Source organism: Chaetura pelagica, unplaced genomic scaffold (assembly GCF_000747805.2).
Source record: "Chaetura pelagica isolate M959 unplaced genomic scaffold, ChaPel_1.0 scaffold221, whole genome shotgun sequence".
Taxonomy (NCBI): domain Eukaryota; kingdom Metazoa; phylum Chordata; class Aves; order Apodiformes; family Apodidae; genus Chaetura; species Chaetura pelagica.
The window spans coordinates 6,611,291-6,632,173 of NW_009952533.1; the positions used below are offsets into that span (position 1 = coordinate 6,611,291).

Here is a 20,883-nt window from a genome sequence, read left to right on the forward strand (position 1 = left end):
TTCCTGTCCTCTGTGATAGACAGAGGGGTTTTTGGAAGTGTTGAAAGTCAAGAATGGATGGGGCTTTGACCAACCTGATACAGTGAAAGATGTCCCTGCCCACAGGAGAGGCAGTGTAGTAGATGATATTTTAAAGTCCCTTCTAAGCCATTCTCTTATTCTTTAGTTGATACATTCCTCTTTGAGTCTGTCTTTCTTTGGATGAACATCTGAACATATTCCTTTTCCTCTTCCTCCTCTTCCCTTTCCCATGATCCCCTTTCTCCAAAGGGTGATGACAGGATAGGGAAAGCAGGATCCTGGTTTTGTGATGCCTCTTGATCTTCAGCCTCAATATTTCAGCTGTATGATTTTAGTACCTAGAAAAATAATTAACCCACTTAGTGGTATACTGGTTTTTTCTACCCTTGAAGTTTGTTATTGTTTTTCCACCTGTGCTTTGGAAAGGATGCAAAAGCAACATAAAGCAGAGAAGTTGGGATAGATACGCCGTTTTCGTTTTTTAAGCATTTCCATTACATTCATGTAACTTTTCAAAGTTTTATTTTTAGAACTCTCTGCTTGTTGGGAAGGCCCTTTGTGTCTGCCTCTCCTCCACAGGGGGTGGACTGACAAAAGTAAAATATTAAAACTGGTTTTAAAAGACTGGTTTTAAATGTTCATGCTGTGTGCCATTTTGCATTGCAGTTGCCTTGCATAATGACACTCAAGGAAATTGTTAGAGTTGGATTTAATAAAACTGCAGAGTGTTTTTAATGCCACTATGGCAAGATAATGTTACCATATAGCAGTTTTTAAAGTAATATATGTATGAGATACATGTGGCATTATAATTTGTCATAAGAGCTTGCTTTCAAAGATAGTTTAGGCCAAATTCTAATAATTTATTTTTTTCTCCTGCCTGTATGGTTGTTGGAGGTTGTCTTGTGGTGTTTCTGTGAAAGATGATTGAGCCTCAGTGAGCTGAATGCTTACCAAGTTAAGTTATGATGTAAGGTTTTGCTTTTATGTTAAAAGGAAGTTGTGTCTTGGTAGGCACTTACGAATTGTTTGGCAACTTACCAGAAATGGCTGTATGATCATGTGTCTTCAGTCACATGTGTTTCTTCTGGTGATGGAAATAATTTTTAGTCACACGAAGCTCATTAAACACAGTTCATTAAAATATAAGTACATTTTTTAAAAGCCCTAGCTGTGCTGATGCTTAATTTTGGATCTGCAGAAATACTCTTACTCAATTTTTTTGCATAAATGTACTCTGCTTTTCTTCAACAGAGGTGTTACGAACATAAGCAGTATAGAAATGGGCTGAAGTTCTGTAAACAGATCCTTTCAAACCCAAAGTTTGCAGAACATGGAGGTAAGTTTTTGAATGGCATGTCCTCTATTTTTTTCCTATGCTTTGGGATAGAGTAATACTTTGCAAGTTTTATAAATATTTATATCACTATTGTTAACCTTTTGCCCATAAAGCATTAAGAGCATCCAGAAATCCACACCATATTAAGCACTTATTGTTAAGATTTGTATTTTAAAAACTGGTCTTACCAGTGTTTAGTAATCATAGCTTGCCAATCTTTATGCTGCAAGTCTAATACTCATTATAGCATGGTGCACATTTCTTAGTACGAGTGTGCTTTGCTTAAATCACTTTTCTGGGCAAATTGTTATTCGCTTACGTAGAAGTGCAAGACAAAAGGAAGAAATGGAATTTTGTTCAGGCCTGTATGTCTGTCAGCTCTGTGGCCTACTACTTTTTCTGAAGGAATAGTCTTCTTGTAGAAGAAGTTCCTACCTGTATTTTCAGTTCTTACTTCTGAGTTGAGAGTTTCGTTCCACTGTCTAGAAATGCATTGTTGTGTTTTTTTTTTCTTTGATAGCTAGTCTGGCACAGGTGGTGGATGTGTGGAAGTCTTGGTGTTGTGAAGTACTTGAGTGGTTATATGCTTCTTTACAATAAAAAAATACTTGTCTTCAAAATCTTTGTAGCAGATAATTTTTAGTGCCTTTTAAATAAATGCTGCTTCACTTTTTGTGGAAGTAATGCCTAAAGTTTATTGTTGTATGGGATATACTTAAGTGAATACTATGCCAGATTCTTTTTCCATATGAAAAAGGAATGCAAAATCTAGATGCTGCTGAGTCTGAATTTGCATTTATACTGTATTTAGAGTTCTATGTTAAGCATTAAAAACTATGAAAGCAAATAACTGATACTTTTTTTTTTTTTTTTTAAGAAACCTTGGCAATGAAAGGACTGACATTAAACTGTTTAGGAAAGAAAGAGGAAGCTTATGAACTTGTGCGTAGAGGCCTAAGGAATGACTTGAAGAGCCATGTCTGTATCCTTTTTGAAATAGTGTTTTCACTTATGAATGGAAAAGGTTTATTTCTGTAACTATTTGATTTCTAAAATTGCAGCAAAAGCCAGTGCTATGAGACTTCAAACTGGAAGATCAGAATTTAAAATTTTGTTTCTGATACCTAAGAACATTTTACCTAAGCAGATGCTTTGTGGCCATCCTTGCAGTCACAGTTAGAGGAAATATTGTTCTGGGTTACATTGTATATATGTATTTTTAATAATTTTCTGCAACTGTAGACTTGTGGTAAGTGTTGGAAGTGTGTGATTTACTTTAAATACAGTAGCTACCATTACATTTATTTGGGCTTGTCATATACTTAGAATGCAGGAAGTGCAAGCACTTCAGTTTTCTGATATAAGCCCCTACTCAAAAATATGTTTGAATAAGCCTGATAGTCTTTTCATTGATCCTATTACTTGATTTCCTCCCCCAGTGTGTGAGGGGCACAGGTTACAGCATATTATATGCATCCTGTACGTATAACTGGCAAACAGTTCTCTGTCTTCAGTTTACAAGCTGATTCTTTGGACAGCTGAGAAGAAGAATTGTAATGATGGTAATAATGTTACCATGTATAACATGGCATAAGAGCTTTTTGCAAACTCTTCTCAACACGGTGCTGGATCTCTTTTCTCTCTGCTCAAATTCAGTAGAATCCTTAACAGTTATCCAGGTTGGCATGTCTATGGCCTTCTTCAGAGGTCAGACAAGAAGTATGATGAAGCTATCAAATGCTATAGAAATGCACTGAAATGGGACAAAGACAATCTTCAAATCTTGAGAGATCTTTCTCTGCTACAGATTCAAATGAGGGATCTTGAAGGTTACAGGGTAAGTGTACATACTGCGTTTATTATAAACTTCTAAGGAACTGCAGAAAAAATGGCAAATTGTTTAATGACATTTTAAAAAAGTATACAGATCTACAGTTTTAAAACTGCTGCTCAATACTTGAGAAAAGTGAAAGCAGACATGCTACTGAGCAATTTCTATAGCTTACAGATTTCATGGCATATTAAATTACTGTTTTTCAGCACAATGCAGAATTGTTTGGTCTTTTAATGCTGCATATTCTAACTGTAGACAATCCCTAGTCTTTTTATTATTTCCTTGAAAGGATTCCTGCAAGTAAAAGGTAGTGTGATTGGAAGATGACTGTTGCCCAGGAAAAGGAATTTCCAGTTTTTTAATAACTTTCTCCCCCTATATCCCCCTTTCCTTTAGATCAGTGGCCACTAGTTTTGTCTTGGCAGTGGGTAACAATACAAAGCAAGCAGTATGATACATGAAACATGTGAAACATGGTATTTTGCTTTCCAGCCAACCTAGGCATTAATATCAGCTCCTTTGGATTCCAATATTTCCTTTTGTTTCCTTAAGATGTAAGATTGTGGTTGTGGAATGCATTAAGGGTTAACTGTTAACATGCTTAGAAGCCAGTAATTCATGACTGATCATATGCTGGTTTCTAAAGAATGTGAATTTACTCTCAAAACTGCAAATAGGTTATGAAATTTTTTTTTCTTAGCTTTAACTCTCCTAATTTATGATATTTTGTGTGATCTTCATTCTAATAAAACTGCTGTAACTAGTTTTACATCTGACTGGGCATTTTTAGTAGGTAGTAACTTTTTTTCCTTATTTTATATTACTTTTAGGAATCTGTAACATTTTCCTTCAGATTAGAACAGCATGATACCAAGCACATCTGTTGTGTCTTACAGCTGTAATTTCCTTCTTGCCGAAGAATAGGGATGTTCTTGCATGATCTCTTTTGCCTAACAACACTTGTAATGATTTAATACATTTGTACTTCCAAGGTGAATTTGAAACACAAGTATATAGTAAATGTTCCTGCGACTTGGACTGAAGTAGCCTTAATTGCATTCTGTTCTTAAGTGGTAAGACAGGAAAGGCATGTGTGTCATGCATTAATGAAGTTAGCCTGACTCATCAGTATTTAGTTGGACATGACGCATTGTTTTCTGTATGGGTTTTTTTCATTCAGTCAAGACTCATCACAGTGTTTTAAAGTTGTTGTTTGTTTTTTTAATTAATAAATATGTTTGCATGTAGAAAAATAATTTTTAGGGACATTCTTTAAATACTAGAATACTGAAGAGACAGTATTATATAATAGATTCTACAGAGCATCAGAATAAAGTCAGGTAAATTAGTAGCTACTTTTTTGCAGGAAACAAGATACCAGTTGCTTCAGCTCCGACCTGCACAGCGAGCATCGTGGATTGGTTATGCTATTGCTTACCATCTGCTGGAAGACTATGAAATGGCAGCTAAAATTTTAGAGGAATTTAGGAAGACACAGCAGGTAAGAGCAAAACATGGAATTTCTGTATGGATTGCTGCTTAAGCAAAAAAACCCAACACTGATTCATTTCATGACGTGTACAACTTTATGCAGTTTTCTTTAATCAAATTAATTAAATCCCAAATGCATTCTAGAAGGCTCAGCTTTCTCATGTGTCTTGCTTTCTTATGTAGACATCACCTGATAAAGTGGACTATGAGTACAGCGAATTGCTGCTGTATCAAAATCAAGTCCTCCGGGAGGCAGGGCTATATAAAGAAGCCTTGGAGCATCTTTGTACCTATGAAAAGCAGATCTGTGATAAACTGGCTGTTGAAGAAACGAAAGGTAATTCCTTTTGGAAGGTACATTTGAGTGCATAGTATGCAATGCAGTGCCTGTACTCTCAGCTTTTCCCGTCATTCGGAACTTAACCTTTGATCCTGGCCAGCAGGTTGAATGAGGTGATTCTTCCCCTCAACTTTGCTGTTAGTAGATCCCACCTGGTGTACTGTGTCCAGTTCTGGAGCCCCCAACAGAGGAGGGACATGGAGCTCCTAGAGCTAGTCCAGAGGAGGGCCACGAAGATGATCAGAGGGCTGGAGCGCACCTCTCCTATGAAGACAGGCTGAGGGATTTGGGGTTGTTCAGCTTGGAGAAGAGAAGGCTCCAGGGAGACCTCATAGTGGCCTTCCAGTACCTAAAGGGGCTACAGAAAAGCTGGGGAGGGGCTTTTTATGTGGGCATGTGAGGATAGGACAAGGGGACTTAAACTGGACGACAGTAGATTTAGATTAGATATTAGTAGGAGATTCTTTAGTGTGAGGGTGGTGAGACACTGGCACAGGTTGCCCAGAAGAGTTGTGGATGCCCCAATCCTGGAAGTGTTCAAAGCCAGGGTGGATGGGGCTTGGAGCAACCTGGTCCCCGCCCATCCTAGGAGGGTTGGAACTAGATGATCTTTAAGGTTCTCTTCCAATTCAAACCATTGTGCAATTTCTACCATTTGTTTTCAGGTTAACTTAATTCTGCTGTGGTAGAGGACTGCTTGTCTTGCAGCTGGTTGGGTACTTACCATACTTTTCTCCCAGGTTGATAAGACATCAAGCAGAGTAGAGATATACTGTTCTGAAACTTTGAGCTGATGAGAGTTTCAGACAGCTAATCCTGAATTGATGTTCTGAAATTCTGTTTTAAGTGGTGTACCCAGACTCATGTTGTTATAGCTTTGATAGTGGATATGACAGGGAGACTGCTTGCTGAAAGGGCAGAGTCAAAGTAGAAGGCTTTTAATTGTATTTGGTCACTCTTGCAATGTATGGAAACAGGCTCCTTAGCTGGACAGCCCAAGATAGGCTTCTGTTATTCTATTACTGTAATTCTAGTGTACAATACTGTAACAGAGCAATATAATACTTTAACTTATATTCCATAGCTGGAATTGCAAAGTGATGCAAGTTCATTCTTACAGCTCTGTTAACAGGTGCACTTTTCAAAGCATGTTTTGTTCCTCTTCTGCTTGGTGCTTGTGCAGTCCTGTGAAAGTTCCAGTCTATCCCAAGGTAGTGCTTGTTCAGAGCCCACACAGGAATCTCTTTGCATAATCGCTTGAAGCAAAGAGAAGAATCTTCATTTACTCTGTAATATTATTCATGTGTACGTTATAGCTAGCCCTCTATTCCTGCTAACAGCAATCTCACTGTCTTGCAAAAAGAACCTAGGAATTGAGTAGTGACAGTGTTATGGAAGGTGTGTGGTATTTCCTCAAGGAAAATGATTGCAGATGACTCTGTACTGTTGCTGAATATGTTACTTTGTTTGCATATAAATGAAAACAGGTGTAGAGGTTGCACTATCACAGGCCATTTTTTCAGACATATTAGTAAGAGTTCTGGTTTTGGTGTTGGAAATGTTTTGGGTTTATTTGTTTGTTTGTTTTTTTAATTATCTGAGAGGTCTCTTGACGTACTATGTGTTCTTAAGTTTCTGATGTAGGTCAGAGGCTGGTACTGAAATAGGATTTTCAAACAGGACTTCACAAAAAGACAAAAAGCCAAACAAAAAATCAGCAAAAAAGCCCATCAAACAACAACAAATCGAAACAAAACATAAAAACTTCTATCCAGTGACAGAAAAAAGGACAGAAATACTCCTTGTAGTCTGTGTGCTTTCAACAGGCTACAACTGACAATTATTTTTCAGCACAGCTACTATTGTGTTGGTAGGTCTAGCTTAGATGCTGTGGTGACTACAGAAGAGGCTGCTAATAAATAAGTGTTGTCTATGAATTTTAAGTGCATGTGCAAAAGCCATTATGGGTGAAGTACAACTGAGAAACAGTGAAAATAGTATTGGTATTTGCCACGATTAGATAAAAATAGTAACTTTCACCTCAGAGAAGATATTTAGATTTATTTTCCAGACTCTGTCATTCTCAGTGAATAAATTATTGATCTTTTCCCTGTCCTTAAGTTACACTATCTGTGGGAAGCAGCATCTCATTACAAAATTGTGTCAGTTGCATGACATAGGGAAGGAGAGAGGTAATGCTGACTCGGGTTTTTATCTTGAAACCAGATGAGAAAACCTTACCTTAATCTAGAGTGATGCTGAATCACCTCTGGTGTGTAATCTTTTAGTGTCTAACATTTGCCAGTAGCAAAGCTTCGTAAAACATGGTTTCTTATTGTGAAATGGGAAATTGACTTTTGTTCCAACTCCAGCATCAGCAAAGATACTCTTTACAGTTACTAGATCTAGACTTTGCTTTTAACAGTTGTCTTGTAATGAAGTATCATTGAAAGAAAGCTTGCTTGCAGAATGTTGAGAATTCATTCATGAGATCAATGGCTTGATTTAAAACATTGAAGTGAGCTTTGTGAAATTATAGACTGAAGAACCTGTCTTATTTGCAGCTTCACAATTTCAATTTGATATTTAAGGTGATATATATATGAGAAGTACCATGGACAGCTTTTAATTGCCTTCTATAGTAAAAACTGTGCATAAAGTAACCAGTTACTTCAGTAAGTGAGAGTAACAGTGCGCCTTGATATTAAGATTAAATTTTCAAGTCAGTTTCAAGAGTTACTGACTGAGTTGTAGAATCTTAACTGTAATTGCAACTGTTACCAAAGTAATAGCTTATCTGTCAGCCAGTTTATGGTGTCACTATTATGATTTCTTCTAAGAAATTAGAATCCTCATGAAGTTAAGGATTATCTAATCTACTGTGGAGTGATTAATGTTGCACTGCTTTAGTATCTTGTTACCTTAATTTAAAACTGCTTGGGTTTCTCACAGGAGAACTCCTGCTTCAGCTTGGCAGACTTGAAGAAGCAGTTGAAGTCTACAAAGGGCTGCAAGAAAGAAATCCTGAAAACTGGGCTTACTACAAAGGCCTAGAAAAGGCACTTAAACCAGGTAATAATTTGATATGTTGTAGTAAATAAGCTGTTCCTGCATATTTGGAATTTTTATATTTATTGAAAACTTGTATTGCTTATGATAGCAAAACTTCTATTTTAGAAGTCCCCATTCAGGTTTTGCTTTTCAGTTATAGTGTGTAGATATTTTCATGATGTTTTGTGTTTTGTTTTTTTAAGAAAGGCTGGAAGTATTTCTTTTTATTGTTGTTTCTGTGTCTTATTTAAAACCAAAACAACAAAAAACAGAGCAATCTTTTTGTGTGGTTGAAAGAAGATAATTATTTATTAGATTTAGAATTTTTCTTCTGTTGTCTCCATTATCTTATATTGTAGGTAATACATGTTTTGGATAAGCAGGCATGATTCTCCTGAGTGGTTTTCTTTGTTCAAGATTTTTAGCACAGCAATAATAAGATGGGAACTCTTTAAGATGAGAGATAAACAGTTAATCTTCTACTGATGAAAGAGGAATTTACAGATGCTGAATTCCTTAAATCATTTAGTACAGCTGTTTTAAAAAGAAGAAAATGGAAATCAGTGTACTTTAAGAAGTATATAGCCATGAGTTGCTAGATATAAATCACTCTCCGCCAGCTCTTTCTTTCTTGCCAAAAAGGAAGGGAAAAGTAAACTGTAAAATTCTGTTCCAGCTAATATGATGGAGAGGCTAAAGATCTATGAAGAAGCCTGGGCTAAATACCCAAGGGGACTAGTTCCAAGAAGATTACCATTAAACTTTTTGTCGGGTAAGTGCTTTTTTGCTGACCAGGTAGTAATCAACACTCATGATTCTTAGATACTAATGTTTTAACAGCATAAACCATTTGCAATTGACAAGTAATGTATGGTAAAACAAAATCAACAGGCCTTTTTCCTCTCAAGGTGAAAAATTTAAGGAATGTCTGGACAAGTTTCTAAGGATGAATTTCAGCAAAGGTTGCCCACCGGTCTTCAATACTTTGAGGTCATTATATAAAGACAAGGAGAAGGTAGGTTTTTCCTCCACTTTGACATTATCTACCCTGTATCTGTGATGCATTAAAGAGATGAAGAAACTTAGTTTTCTTCAGTTCTCTCAGCACTGTTGTATATTGTGGCCTAGTACATATTTGGGGGAAATCAAGTACTAGCATAGGCAGCCTTGTGCCAAGTTGAAGTGTGTAGAAAACTAAGATTTACTTGGTTATAAACTTCGTAAGTACTAACCAAGGGAGGTTTGGTCTTAATTTGTTAAAAAAAGAGGTGAGATTGGTTGTATTCCCATCTGTATTTTAATTCTCTTACCAAAAATGAACCGCTCAGTGCTACCCAAACTAGTCAAGTTGAAATAAAATACCATCTTGCCCACAGATATATATTTTTTTTTGTCTTGTCTTGTGTGTGTAGGTGGCAATCATAGAAGAGCTCGTGATAGGTTATGAAACCTCTCTAAGAAGCTGCAGGTTGTTTAACCCAAATGGTGAGTGCTAAGACTGGCATACTTCATGGAAGAGAGCCTGGTGTACACGTGTGACCATTCAGAAGCAGGGAACCAGTTGGGAGTGAAGACATTGAGATGATGGGTTTCTTTCCTTTCCCCTGCCATGCAGAACTGAACCATAGTCATCCTCAGGATGGATTTAAGCTGTCAGAGATAAAGTCTGGGCTCAAAATCTAGTCACTTGTTCTAAAAATGTTGCTGGATCTGTGTATTGAATCATCTCCTTGTGGTTTTGAGTTGAAGTATTCCGTTTTCAAGGCTTGAGTTTATATTTGTTCAGGAAGCTGAAATTTGAAAGCTGTGTTTAATCTTTTAATTGCAGAAGTGTCAAACAAAGGAATAGATACTGGTAGCACAGTCTCCTTGGGGAGTGGGTTTGGCGCTTTTGGTGGGGGCTGGGTTTTTTGTTCCTGGGGGTTTTCTTTGAGAGTTAACTTTTTTTTTTCCAGGTTTTGACTGGTAACTGTTGCACTGTAAGGTCTGGTTCTACGTGTGTTGAATCCAGCCTCTGTAATTTCTTCTCCGTGATGTTTGTTTAGTCACTTGCCCAAATGCTTTGTAACAGAAAATCTAAAAGAAAAAGCTTTTCTGCTTGGAATATCAACAGAGGATAGCCTAGAAATGTTGATAGGTGGATTATAATATATTATAAGCAAGATAGCATGAATGACAATATACTTAAAAACTTCACAGGATAATCCTAATTAACAAAGACATATTTATTGAAGTTATAACTAATTACTTCCCTGTTTTGCTGAAACATTAATGCAACACTTCATTACGAATTTCTCATCTAAGTTGCCTGTTACACTTTCCTGATGAATTTAATGCTATCTGCTACCATATAGACACTCAATACCTGTTTGAATTTGTCCAAACCTTTCAAATGCATTTTTGCTTTTCTGGTTTAGGGAAGTGTGTTATTGTTACTTCAGATCCATTCAGTATTTGATCCTAAATTTTATTCAAATAAACCATTTTCTGCTACCTTAAAATGAACAAATGCATATAATTGTTTAAGTTACACCGTAAACTGAAGAACCAGAACCTTTTATTTTAGCAGGAGTAGAGCTCCCATACCCTTTCCTTCCTGTCCCTGCAAAGTGCTGTGCTTCTTAGTCAGGACTAAGTAGTGAAATGAGCTTTCCAGACTTGGTAGTATTTTGGATTTCAAACAAAGCTCTCTAACTTTCAAAACTGACTTGTGTATAAAATAATGGTTTCTAGGATATATCTATGCAAACAGTGAAAAGAAATTTGTCAAAGGAAGAAATGAAATTTCTTTATAGCCTTGAGTTTGGACAGCCAGCCTATTTTGTTTAAAAATATTAAAGTCTGTGGGTTGAAAGCATGTAAATGCTGAAGGTACTGAAATGCTTTACATTGTAACTGTGCAACAGTTGTGTTTAGCAGGACACTTTGCTATACCCTTCATCTAAAACAGTTTTAAATAAGAACTTTGCATCATGCACTAAGCTGCATTAAGGGGACTAGTTGGAACAAAATACAATTCTCTTCTCACACACTAACTCACTTTTCCTTTCCCTTAAAACCACAATCTGAAAAGGGAACAGTATATGCCCAGGTCTTCTCAAAACATAGGTTTAAAAGTTCATTAACTTAGCTGGACCCATGTGTTTGAAAACACTCCCAGGTCTGTTGTAACAGCTTGATAGAGTCAGAATTAACTTAAAGTGGCTGTATTTACAGCACTCTGCTTCTGGCATGTTGTTTTACTAAACTGAACAAAACAGCTCCTCCACTTTTCCCTCCAGATGACGGTAAAGAAGAACCTCCAACCACTTTACTCTGGGTCCAATACTATTTAGCTCAACATTATGATAAAATTGGACAGCCATCCCTGGCTCTAGAATATATAAATGCTGCTATAGAAAGTACTCCCACTCTGATAGAACTCTTCCTCGTGAAGGCAAAAATCTTTAAGGTAAGTTTGGCTTCATAGTGACCAGTGGTTATTTGTTTGATATGATGGAAGACTTACTTGTATATATGTCTATATATCTCTATTATGTTTTTGATGTGAACATTGAAGTATTAAGCTAGTATTAAACAAGAGACATAGTTAAGCCATGGTGAATTACTCTAGATAAGCTTATTGTTTGGCTGCTTGCATTTTTTTAGAGCTTATGAATAAGCCCCACGAAGATGTGTAGGTCTATAAAGGACAAGTATACCGCAAAACATGAATTTTCAATTTACAGTTATATTTTTCATATTAAAAATCACACAAATAAATTTAGTTGATGTTTTAAATGTCTTCTATATGTTCTTATCTTGCCCTCCACTTCTCATAACTAGGTACAAACAATTTCCCAACTGCTACACTGTGATACTGTATCAGAATGGGGTTACCTAAAATGTCATTTAAGCATTTTTGGGAGAAACGTCTGCTAGCTGTAATTCCATGTTGGAGGAGAGTAATTTTTCAGCTTTTCTCCTTTAAGGTGTGTTGCTTTCCTGAAGAAAGCTATTTATTAAAAAGTGTCTAAAAAAAATCCCAAACTAATTACATTGTGAGCAGGTAATGCATGTGTGGCTTATAATTACTGGTTCTAACTTTAATTTCTCTCTTCAAGCATGCTGGAAATATTAAAGAAGCTGCAAGGTGGATGGATGAGGCTCAGGCTTTGGACACAGCAGACAGATTTATCAACTCCAAATGTGCAAAATATATGTTGAAAGCAAACTCCATTAAAGAAGCAGAAGAAATGTGTTCTAAGTTTACAAGGGTTTGTTGCATTTAACTATAGCTTTTTTGAATAATGTGGAGCTGCTCCCTTGTGGAATAACTTTTTGTGTTAACTATGATTTCATCATATTAGTTTAAAACTCAAAAGCTTGGATTTGATAATTTTTGCCAGGTAGGAAAAATGCAGTATGCCTTTTTCAGAGAACGGCTTTGAAAAAATACATTTCTGAGAAGTCTGTGGATCTAGTGTTGATTTTATAGGATTCTTGAAAGATCTGATGAAGTAGTTCATGTCCTTTTTTTTTTTTTTTTTTTTTTTTCCTTCTTTCCCCTCGTTGTAATAAGTTAAAAACTTCATACTTCTCTTGTCATTAAATTTCTGTGTGGCTAATAGGTGAGAGTCTTTTTGAGCTATCTTCCTTTTGTGGACAGGCTTTCATCCCTTAAGGCCAGTAATCTCATTTTGATCTGAAGTCTAGTGCTCAAATGCCAACTTCTTAATTAAAAAACAATAATTAAAGAAGACCTCAGTTAAGCATAATGGAAATGGAACTAACAATTTTTCTGGTTTTAAGCTGCCTAAATCAGACTGGTTTGAAGACTGCCTTTCTCTCTCACTTGGGGCATTCTTACAGTTTCATTAGAATATTATCTGTAATTTTTCCAGGTTTGGTTCTTTGCTGATTACTGAATCACCTGATCTTGCAAGATCAGAGTAAAGTCAGAATGGCGGCATCCACCCCAAGTAGCTGACTTTGACATTAAGCTTGAAAGGCATATTTTAAGTTCTACAGATCTGTGCAAGTATATATAAATATCAGGTTTGAAAGACAACTGTAACATCCTTTTTTTGAATCGGAAGGTGTCAAAGCTAGTAGTCTTCCTTTTTGCTTTGCCACTGCTCTCTGGTATCCAGTAGTAACCTGTTACTGCTCAATCAGCAGGTCTCTGGAAGACACAGATGTTGATTTTCATTAAAAACAAATAAATAAATAAAGCAAGTATCAGTGTCATTGCAGATGCTAGAACTTTTCTACCAGTTTTCTGCATGCTGCAATGTGTCATGTGTGCACGTAACATTAAAAACACTGAAAGTCTCTCCTACCCTAGAGATAAGGAACTGCTACAGTTAAGTGTTCAATACCTGGCTATTCATTGTGTATTTCTGACTCTTCCAGTAAGTGGAACATAGAGGAATTTTAACTTTTTTAAATTAATGTCCGTTTTAACTGTGGCATTTCTGACTTTCAGGTCTCCTGTTTTGAAATTTAGCATTCTTTTTATAGCCTCTCTGTGTTTTTAATTAGAATGAGATAAAGAAATGGCAGTTAACAAATTGAATGAGACTTATTTTTTCTTATAATGCTGTTTTTGCTTTTAGGAAGGCACCTCAGCAGTAGAGAACTTGAATGAAATGCAGTGCATGTGGTTTCAGACAGAATGTGCACAAGCTTACAAAGCAATGAACAAATTTGGAGAAGCACTTAAGAAATGCCATGAAATTGAGAGAGTACGTATCTAGTTAAACAGCAGCTTGAGTTTACTGTGCTAATATGTTTCCTTTCTGAGCAGCAAGAATATAACTTCATGGAGCTTCAGAAGAGATTTTGTTGCATAGTGACTGCTGACGAGTCGATGAAATTGTATTTTCTCCTAAAAATGCCGTTGTAAATTGTGTATTTTAGATTCTGTAGAGTCATTTGAGGATCCAAGAAAGAATGGAAAACTTGGACAAATAATCTTGTTCTTTGGCAGGGTACAAATAGGTATTTGGATACAAACCAGGAGTACATGCACTTTTAAGAAAAAAAGATCGTGGCTTAGCTGACAAACCCAGCCTTAAAGTAAAGGAAAGATGTTGTCTTGGTTATTGTTAACCCACTGTATTTTAGGGGAGGAGAATAAATGTAAAAAACTGTCAAAAATATTAAATATGTAATCCCTAAAAAAATTAAGCTACAATTTAAAAGAAGTTATCAAGGCATCTTAAAGTAGAAATTGTATCCAGAAAGAGGGCAAACTTGCACACTAATGGAGAACCATAGTAAAGCAACCAAAAATAATTTAGATGAACAATTTCTAAAAAAAAATTAAATACAGCTTTGCTTCCTTTTTTTAAGTACATTAGGGTCTAGAGAAAAAACCAGACATCTGAAGGTGTAAATGAAGTGTTCAAAGAGGAGAACTTAGTAAGAAGCTCCACCTCTTTGCGAATAGTGCAGATTGAGTTTTCAACACTGGTGCTTTTCTGCAGAGGTGCCTGTTCTGTGGAATATTCTCAGAAAAAACCACACAGAGTGATTCACCAGGACCATATTCTGTTAACATAAATCCTTTCACTATGCTTGTGTAAAATCCTTTGATAAGAATTAGTGTAAGAGAGAACTGGGGTTGTCTAGTCTGGAGAAAAGGAGGCTGAGAGGAGACCTGATGGCTCTCTAGAGCTACCTGACAGAAGGGTGTAACCAGGTGAGGTTTGGTGTCTTCTCCCAAGTAAGAAGCAATTAGGACAAGGGGAAATGGCCTCAGGTTGTGCCAGGGGAGGTTTAGATTGGATACTAGGAAAAATTTCTTCACTGAAACGGTTGTCAGGCCGACATCCCTGGAGGTGTTTCAAAGACCTGTAGATGTGGTGCTTGGGGACATGGTTCAGTGCTGGACTTGGCAGTGCTGTGTTTATGGTTGGACCTGATGATCTTAAAGGTATTTTCCAACCTAGGTGATGGATTCTGTAAGCAATATGAGTTATTGCTGCTCCAGAAAGAAATCCTGGAGTCATTCACTATAGACAGTGCTGCAGAAACTTCAGTGTTGGTGTGGAGCAGCAGTCAGAAGTACAGTGTTGGGAATTTAGGTGACTGGAGAAGTAGCAGTATTCTTTTGTTATGTAAATCTGTTGTACTATTTACATCTGAATATCACACCTCCTTAAAAATGTTAGTAAAATACATGCCATGGAATAACTTCGACATGAAGACATTGCAATTGGCTTGTCATGCTTACTGTTTTATCCTCAGCTTTGACAAGCAACAGCTGAGCTTAGGGTGAAATTGTATGAGATCATGAGTACATGGAGAGGTTGAAGAGGGGAATGACTTTTCACTGCTTCTCAAACAAAAGAAGGGGACATCAAGTGACAGTGAGGAGAACAGATCTTGAATAAAAGTATTTTCTCACACCATGTGTGATTTAAGTGTGGAATTCACTGCCACAGTGTTTATTGGAAGTCAAAACTATACTGTAGACTGGAAAAATTGGAGAAGTTAATTGAAGAAAAATTCAACTGCTGTTTTAATACAACAAATGTAGCACTTATGTCCCTTAAACTGCAAGTGGTCAGACAGTAGTTACTGTTAAGATATTGTGGAATGGTTGAATTTTGCTTCTGGCCTAAGATACTTTCTGTTCACCATACTTTTATTTTTAGAGGGTCTTGTTAAGTCATTTTTTTGAAAATTAGTGTGTATTTGTCAAACAGCAGGCATTTACTAAATGATTCCTTTGGGATGACTGTATTAAAAAGGTCAAAGTTAGTATCTGATTGTTACTACTTGCTAAATAATGTTCTGTTATGTTGTTAGCATTTTGTAGAAATCACGGATGACCAGTTTGACTTTCACACTTACTGTATGAGGAAGATTACCCTTAGGTCTTATGTGGACTTGTTAAAACTAGAAGATGTGCTTCGACAACATCCGTTCTACTTCAAAGCAGCACGAATTGCCATAGAGATATATTTGAAACTTCATGATAATCCCTTAACAGATGAAAATAAAGAACATGAGACTGATACAGGTATTCAACCCTCAGGATTTATTAAATATGCAGTTTCACTAATTGATGTATATGTTCTGGAGATCCAGCATTCATACAGTTGTGAACTGTAGTAGCCAAAATGAAGAGTTTTGTTGCAGCTCAAGGGAGGCAAATTTTAACTTGGCCTGGGTGTAAAAGTAGATGTTCTATTGAAAGCTCAACTAATACGTGCTTACATTTTGGTAATTGTAAAACTGTGATGTTTTTTGTAGTGATAATTGTAATTCTTAAATTAAAACATGTTTGTGTTATGAAATGGATGAGGAAGTATGAAATTCTCACAGATTGAAGCAGGTATGCTTGGTGGTAGCTCTTTCTAAGCATTATATCAGTATGGAAAAATTTTAATAGGTAGCAACTTAAAATTTATCATCTCTTGCTTCTGGTGTAAAAATAATACTTAAATCCATCAGGTTTTTACTTTTTTTCCCCCCTCATCTCTGACTGGAGAGCAACTGAAGTGATTATGGCTTGGGGCACCTAAAATGGTATGAATAGAGGTTATTGAAATCCTCAAGAGGACTTTCTCAAGTTTTAGTATTTCTTATGTCAGTTCACTTGTGTGGCTTCAGATTCAAATTAAGACAAGCAAAAGTGTAATAGATTTTCTTGTGGCCACTTTCTGATGTGTTTTAAATTAATTTTCCATGCTTTAATTGAAGGGAGTAGAGGACTGAGTATGAATCAAGCATAAGGTGTTTGTAGGGTATGAAGAGCAAAGCTGGAACTGTCATTGCCAAAGTGCAGCTATTTCACCTTATTTTTTGTTAAACCAGCTAATTACTACATTAAACATAAATTGTTGTGTAATGCCTAAGAAATAAATCCCTGTATATTGGTGTACGCTTTTACTCCTGGCACTGGACTTGTGGAGTCATGCAGTAATTACTTTGTCCCACCTTCAGCATGTTACACTAATTCCTATTGCCCTGATTTCATGAAGGAATTTGTGATTTATGAAGCAGCTGCATAGGCTGTAAAATAATTTGTTGATAGTAAATAAACTTCTATGCAACGGCAGCATTCTTAGTTAATGGATATGGTTTAGGAAACATTGTATTATCTGACAACTGATTGAGACTGTTAAAACCAGAGAGTGTTCGTGTCTAATATTGCCCTTTGCATGTGTACAGCAAATATGTCTGACAAGGAGCTAAAGAAGCTACGAAATAAGCAGAGAAGAGCGCAGAAGAAAGCACAGCTGGAGGAGGAGAAGAAGAATGCTGAGAAAGAAAAGCAGCAAAGGAATCAGAAAAAGAAAAAAGATGATGATGATGAAGAAATTGGAGGACCGAAAGAAGAACTTATCCCTGAGAAGTTGGCAAAGGTGCTTACTAATGTAATAATGAAGTTGTAGACATTACTAGGAAAGTTACAGTGAGCACACAACATGGTCTGAAAGCCATTCACGTAAACTGTTTTTTGTATGGCTTCTCTTCACAGGTGGCATCTTAAAAATAAATATTTTCTAGGGGTAGTTTGTTGGATATGGTGTCAGTAATGAGATGAAATCACAGCTTATGTGGCTAGTTATCAAAGGCAGTGATTGAAGCCATAGACATTTGTTACAGGTGGAGTTAATCTTCATGTGTGTATTGCACTAATTTGTTGATTATACCCTATTTCTAGTTGATTGGATGGAAGTCTTTGTATTCTGTATGCAAGGTGATTATCATTCACTCTTTATGTCCCATAATCATTTTTTTATTTATTAAGCATAAACAACATGTGAAAGAGGAGACATTGAAAAACTGTATGCTTTAACAGCATTTGTTTGCATTTGAATGGGGAGTGCGGAAGAATCAAGAAGCTGTTGAAAGCTGAGAAAGTAAAGTGACTTTAAAAACTTGACCAGTCATTTAGTAATATTGTTGGTATTCCCATTGTTTAGGTCACTGGTTGCAAGAAGCAGCACTCTAATTGCCATGCTAGTTAAGATTGAAATGGTTGCAAGGCAGAGGGATGAAGTCATGGGATACCTCAGGAAAATCTAGGCAGTCCCCACGATTATAGGGAATAGTTGCAGTTGTATAATGCATTCCTCTGGCAAATCCTCCCTAATTATATTACAAATTTAATGTCAGAAATGTGGTACAGACACTTCCCAGTGTCAGAAGACCATTTCAGACATAGTTCATTTGCAGTTTTCCTGAAACATTTTTCTCTGTATGTCTCTGGAGGATATGTAGCTTTGGCATTAAAGCCAAAGTTCATCTTTGAACTCTGTTTTATTATAGATTCCAAATAGTTTAAGCGCACAGTTGTGAATCATGTATGCAAACTCATAACAGCACATAAGTGGTGCATATTTTAATTAAAAGTACTGTAGTATATGGTTAGCAGGAACTCCATACGGTGTCCATCGTTATCTTCAACTCAGTCATTTGCCATGAAGTGTATTGCTTCAATGTTACTAAGTTGTTATCAAGAGACAACAATTAAATGATTTATCTGATTCTTAGAAAGTAGCTTATGTTCGTAAAAATGTAAATCTGAAGGACAACAGACAGTTCTTGGTCAAATTAGCCATCATTTCTAAATGCAAGAGATCTGTCTGTAAAGAACCCTTGCACAGAATTAATTTGTGTTAAAGCTGTCCATTCACTGGGTTATGCTAGTTAAGCCTTGGAGACCATGGACAATTTCTAGTTACAATTTCGAGCTTGCTGTTAGTGTCTTGGCTGGGAATGTCACTGTGCCCTGGCAGCTTTCAGGAACATGTCTGAAGCTCACATGAACAGACTCTGCCATAGGCATAAAGCAGTTATTTGCCAAGATCTTGGGCCACATATGTAGAAAATGTGATTGGTAACCATTGTAAAGCAGGTTTTTAGATTCGACAGTCTGTGTTTAGGCAGCAGTACTGAGTGACAGATGCAAAATTTGCAACAAGAGGATTTAAGCATCTTAGGCATTGCCTGATGAGAGTAACTAATGTGACTCAGAAGTAGCTAATTCTGTTGTAGAGTTCATAGGTTTAAACTTTGTGACTTAATTGTGTGTCTCTTCCTTGAATCGGTAGGTTGAAGCACCTTTGGAAGAAGCCATTAAATTTTTAACACCCCTGAAAAATTTAGTGAAGAACAAGATAGAGACGCATCTTTTTGCCTTTGAGATTTATTTTCGAAAAGGTAGGTAAGAAAACTCAGGAAAACAAGCAATTTGTGGCTCATAAAGGTGCATATTAGAATTGAAGTAAAAATTATTTATGAGATCTGGGGAGTCAGTCCCTGTCAAAGACACACACAACTTTTCATTGGGCTGACACCCCAGGCATGAGAAGTCTGTGAGAAATGAAAGTTTGAACATTTGATGATTATCCACTTTCTTTGCTGTGTTTTAATCTATAAGCAATGAGACAGTTGCTAATTCTCACAGCTTGCATTTGCCCTAATTACTTGTTTGTATGTATAGTTTGCAGAACTACACACTGAAAAGAAGTTGTGTACAGTTGCAAGTGAGAATTTTGAAACACTTGACTTTTAATTCTTGTATCAGTTAAATATTATCCTTTAAGAACTTACTATGTTCAAATTTACTTGCTAGTTTAACAGGCTTAATCTGCTGGTTTAAATAAACATGTTAGAAAAAATGGCTGTTACACTACACTTGACTTTAACTTCTGATAATTCTAATTTCAAACACTAAATACTCCTGCAAAGAAATGCAGTGAGTTTCAGCCATAAGTTTTTGACCATTTGCCAATGCTTTATTGTCCAGAGAAGTTCCTTCTGATGCTTCAATCTGTGAAGAGAGCCTTTGCTATTGATTCTAGTCATCCTTGGCTTCATGAGTGTATGATTCATCTCTTCAGCAGTGGTATGTATCTGACTTCATCTGTACATGCTTCTACATGATGCCTAACCTACATGAAGTCACTGATTTTTAGTTTGTAGACTGCTAGCACAATTAATTCAAAATATTCAATACACATAAAGTTTTTCTGAAAACTGATTAATGCTAGAATTAACTGTTTATTATGACTGAAGCTGCATTTAGTAGTTGCTCCAACAAATACTAGAAAGTCTTTTCAAGACTGTGAGTATATAGTGAATCCCTGAAAGACCGAGTGAAGAAATGGTAACTGCAGTGTGGTAACTGCTTTCTGTTGGCAGCCTGTGTCAAGAAGGCTTAAAATTCTGGCCTTTTTGTTAGAAGGCTGGACAGATTCTTTTCCTTTCCTTGCCCCAAAGGTCACCTTTCCTGTTGATGGCTACAGGCTGGATACATTCAAGAACAGCCTTCTAAGCCTTCTTTGAGCCTAATAGCTTTTAATAAGTAACAAGGAGTGTATTGTAGTAAAAAGGCTTGTCTTTTTCTAAGCATCAGCTGTCACAGTTAAACTTTTTCCAACCAGGTCCAGTTATTTGCCTTTTTCAACTGTATGCATATTCCTCTGAGTTTTGAAGGTTTTTTCCTATCATATTACTAATGTAAACATGACAAATACTAAATTAAATGTATAAAGTGATTTTTTACTGTGATTGCCTGTGCTTACCTCTGTTAACATGTCTTCCATTTCAACAGTATCTGAAAGTAAGGATCTGCCTGATGCAGTTAGAACAGTGTTAAACCAAGAAATGAATCGGCTTTTTGGAGCAACTAATCCAAAGAACTTCAATGAAGCTTTCCTTAAAAAGAACTATGACTCACTACCACATAGATTATCAGGTATTTTTTCCTTTATCCTTTTTCTGCCCTGATTCTGTATTTTCTATGTTTATCTAGCAGTGCCATGTCGAGATCAGCACCAGTGATGTAAAAATCACTCTTTC

The 20,883-nt window shown here is 36.4% G+C and overlaps 1 protein-coding gene across 1 annotated transcript in view; it reads left to right on the top strand.

The window, feature by feature from the left end:
• The first annotated feature begins 3,104 nt into the window (after positions 1 to 3,104).
• NAA15 (N(alpha)-acetyltransferase 15, NatA auxiliary subunit) overlaps positions 3,105 to 20,883 on the top strand; it is a 23,189-nt gene continuing 5,410 nt past the window's right edge. Inside the window, exons 1-15 of the mRNA XM_010008922.1 lie at positions 3,105 to 3,197; positions 4,561 to 4,695; positions 4,869 to 5,022; positions 7,978 to 8,097; positions 8,753 to 8,848; positions 8,985 to 9,091; positions 9,489 to 9,561; positions 11,358 to 11,527; positions 12,180 to 12,332; positions 13,674 to 13,802; positions 15,874 to 16,087; positions 17,242 to 17,435; positions 19,131 to 19,239; positions 19,829 to 19,927; positions 20,636 to 20,779. Coding sequence (XP_010007224.1) covers positions 3,174 to 3,197; positions 4,561 to 4,695; positions 4,869 to 5,022; positions 7,978 to 8,097; positions 8,753 to 8,848; positions 8,985 to 9,091; positions 9,489 to 9,561; positions 11,358 to 11,527; positions 12,180 to 12,332; positions 13,674 to 13,802; positions 15,874 to 16,087; positions 17,242 to 17,435; positions 19,131 to 19,239; positions 19,829 to 19,927; positions 20,636 to 20,779 — 1,921 coding nt within the window. The 5' untranslated portion in view covers positions 3,105 to 3,173. The remainder of the gene's footprint in view (positions 3,198 to 4,560; positions 4,696 to 4,868; positions 5,023 to 7,977; positions 8,098 to 8,752; positions 8,849 to 8,984; positions 9,092 to 9,488; positions 9,562 to 11,357; positions 11,528 to 12,179; positions 12,333 to 13,673; positions 13,803 to 15,873; positions 16,088 to 17,241; positions 17,436 to 19,130; positions 19,240 to 19,828; positions 19,928 to 20,635; positions 20,780 to 20,883) is intronic.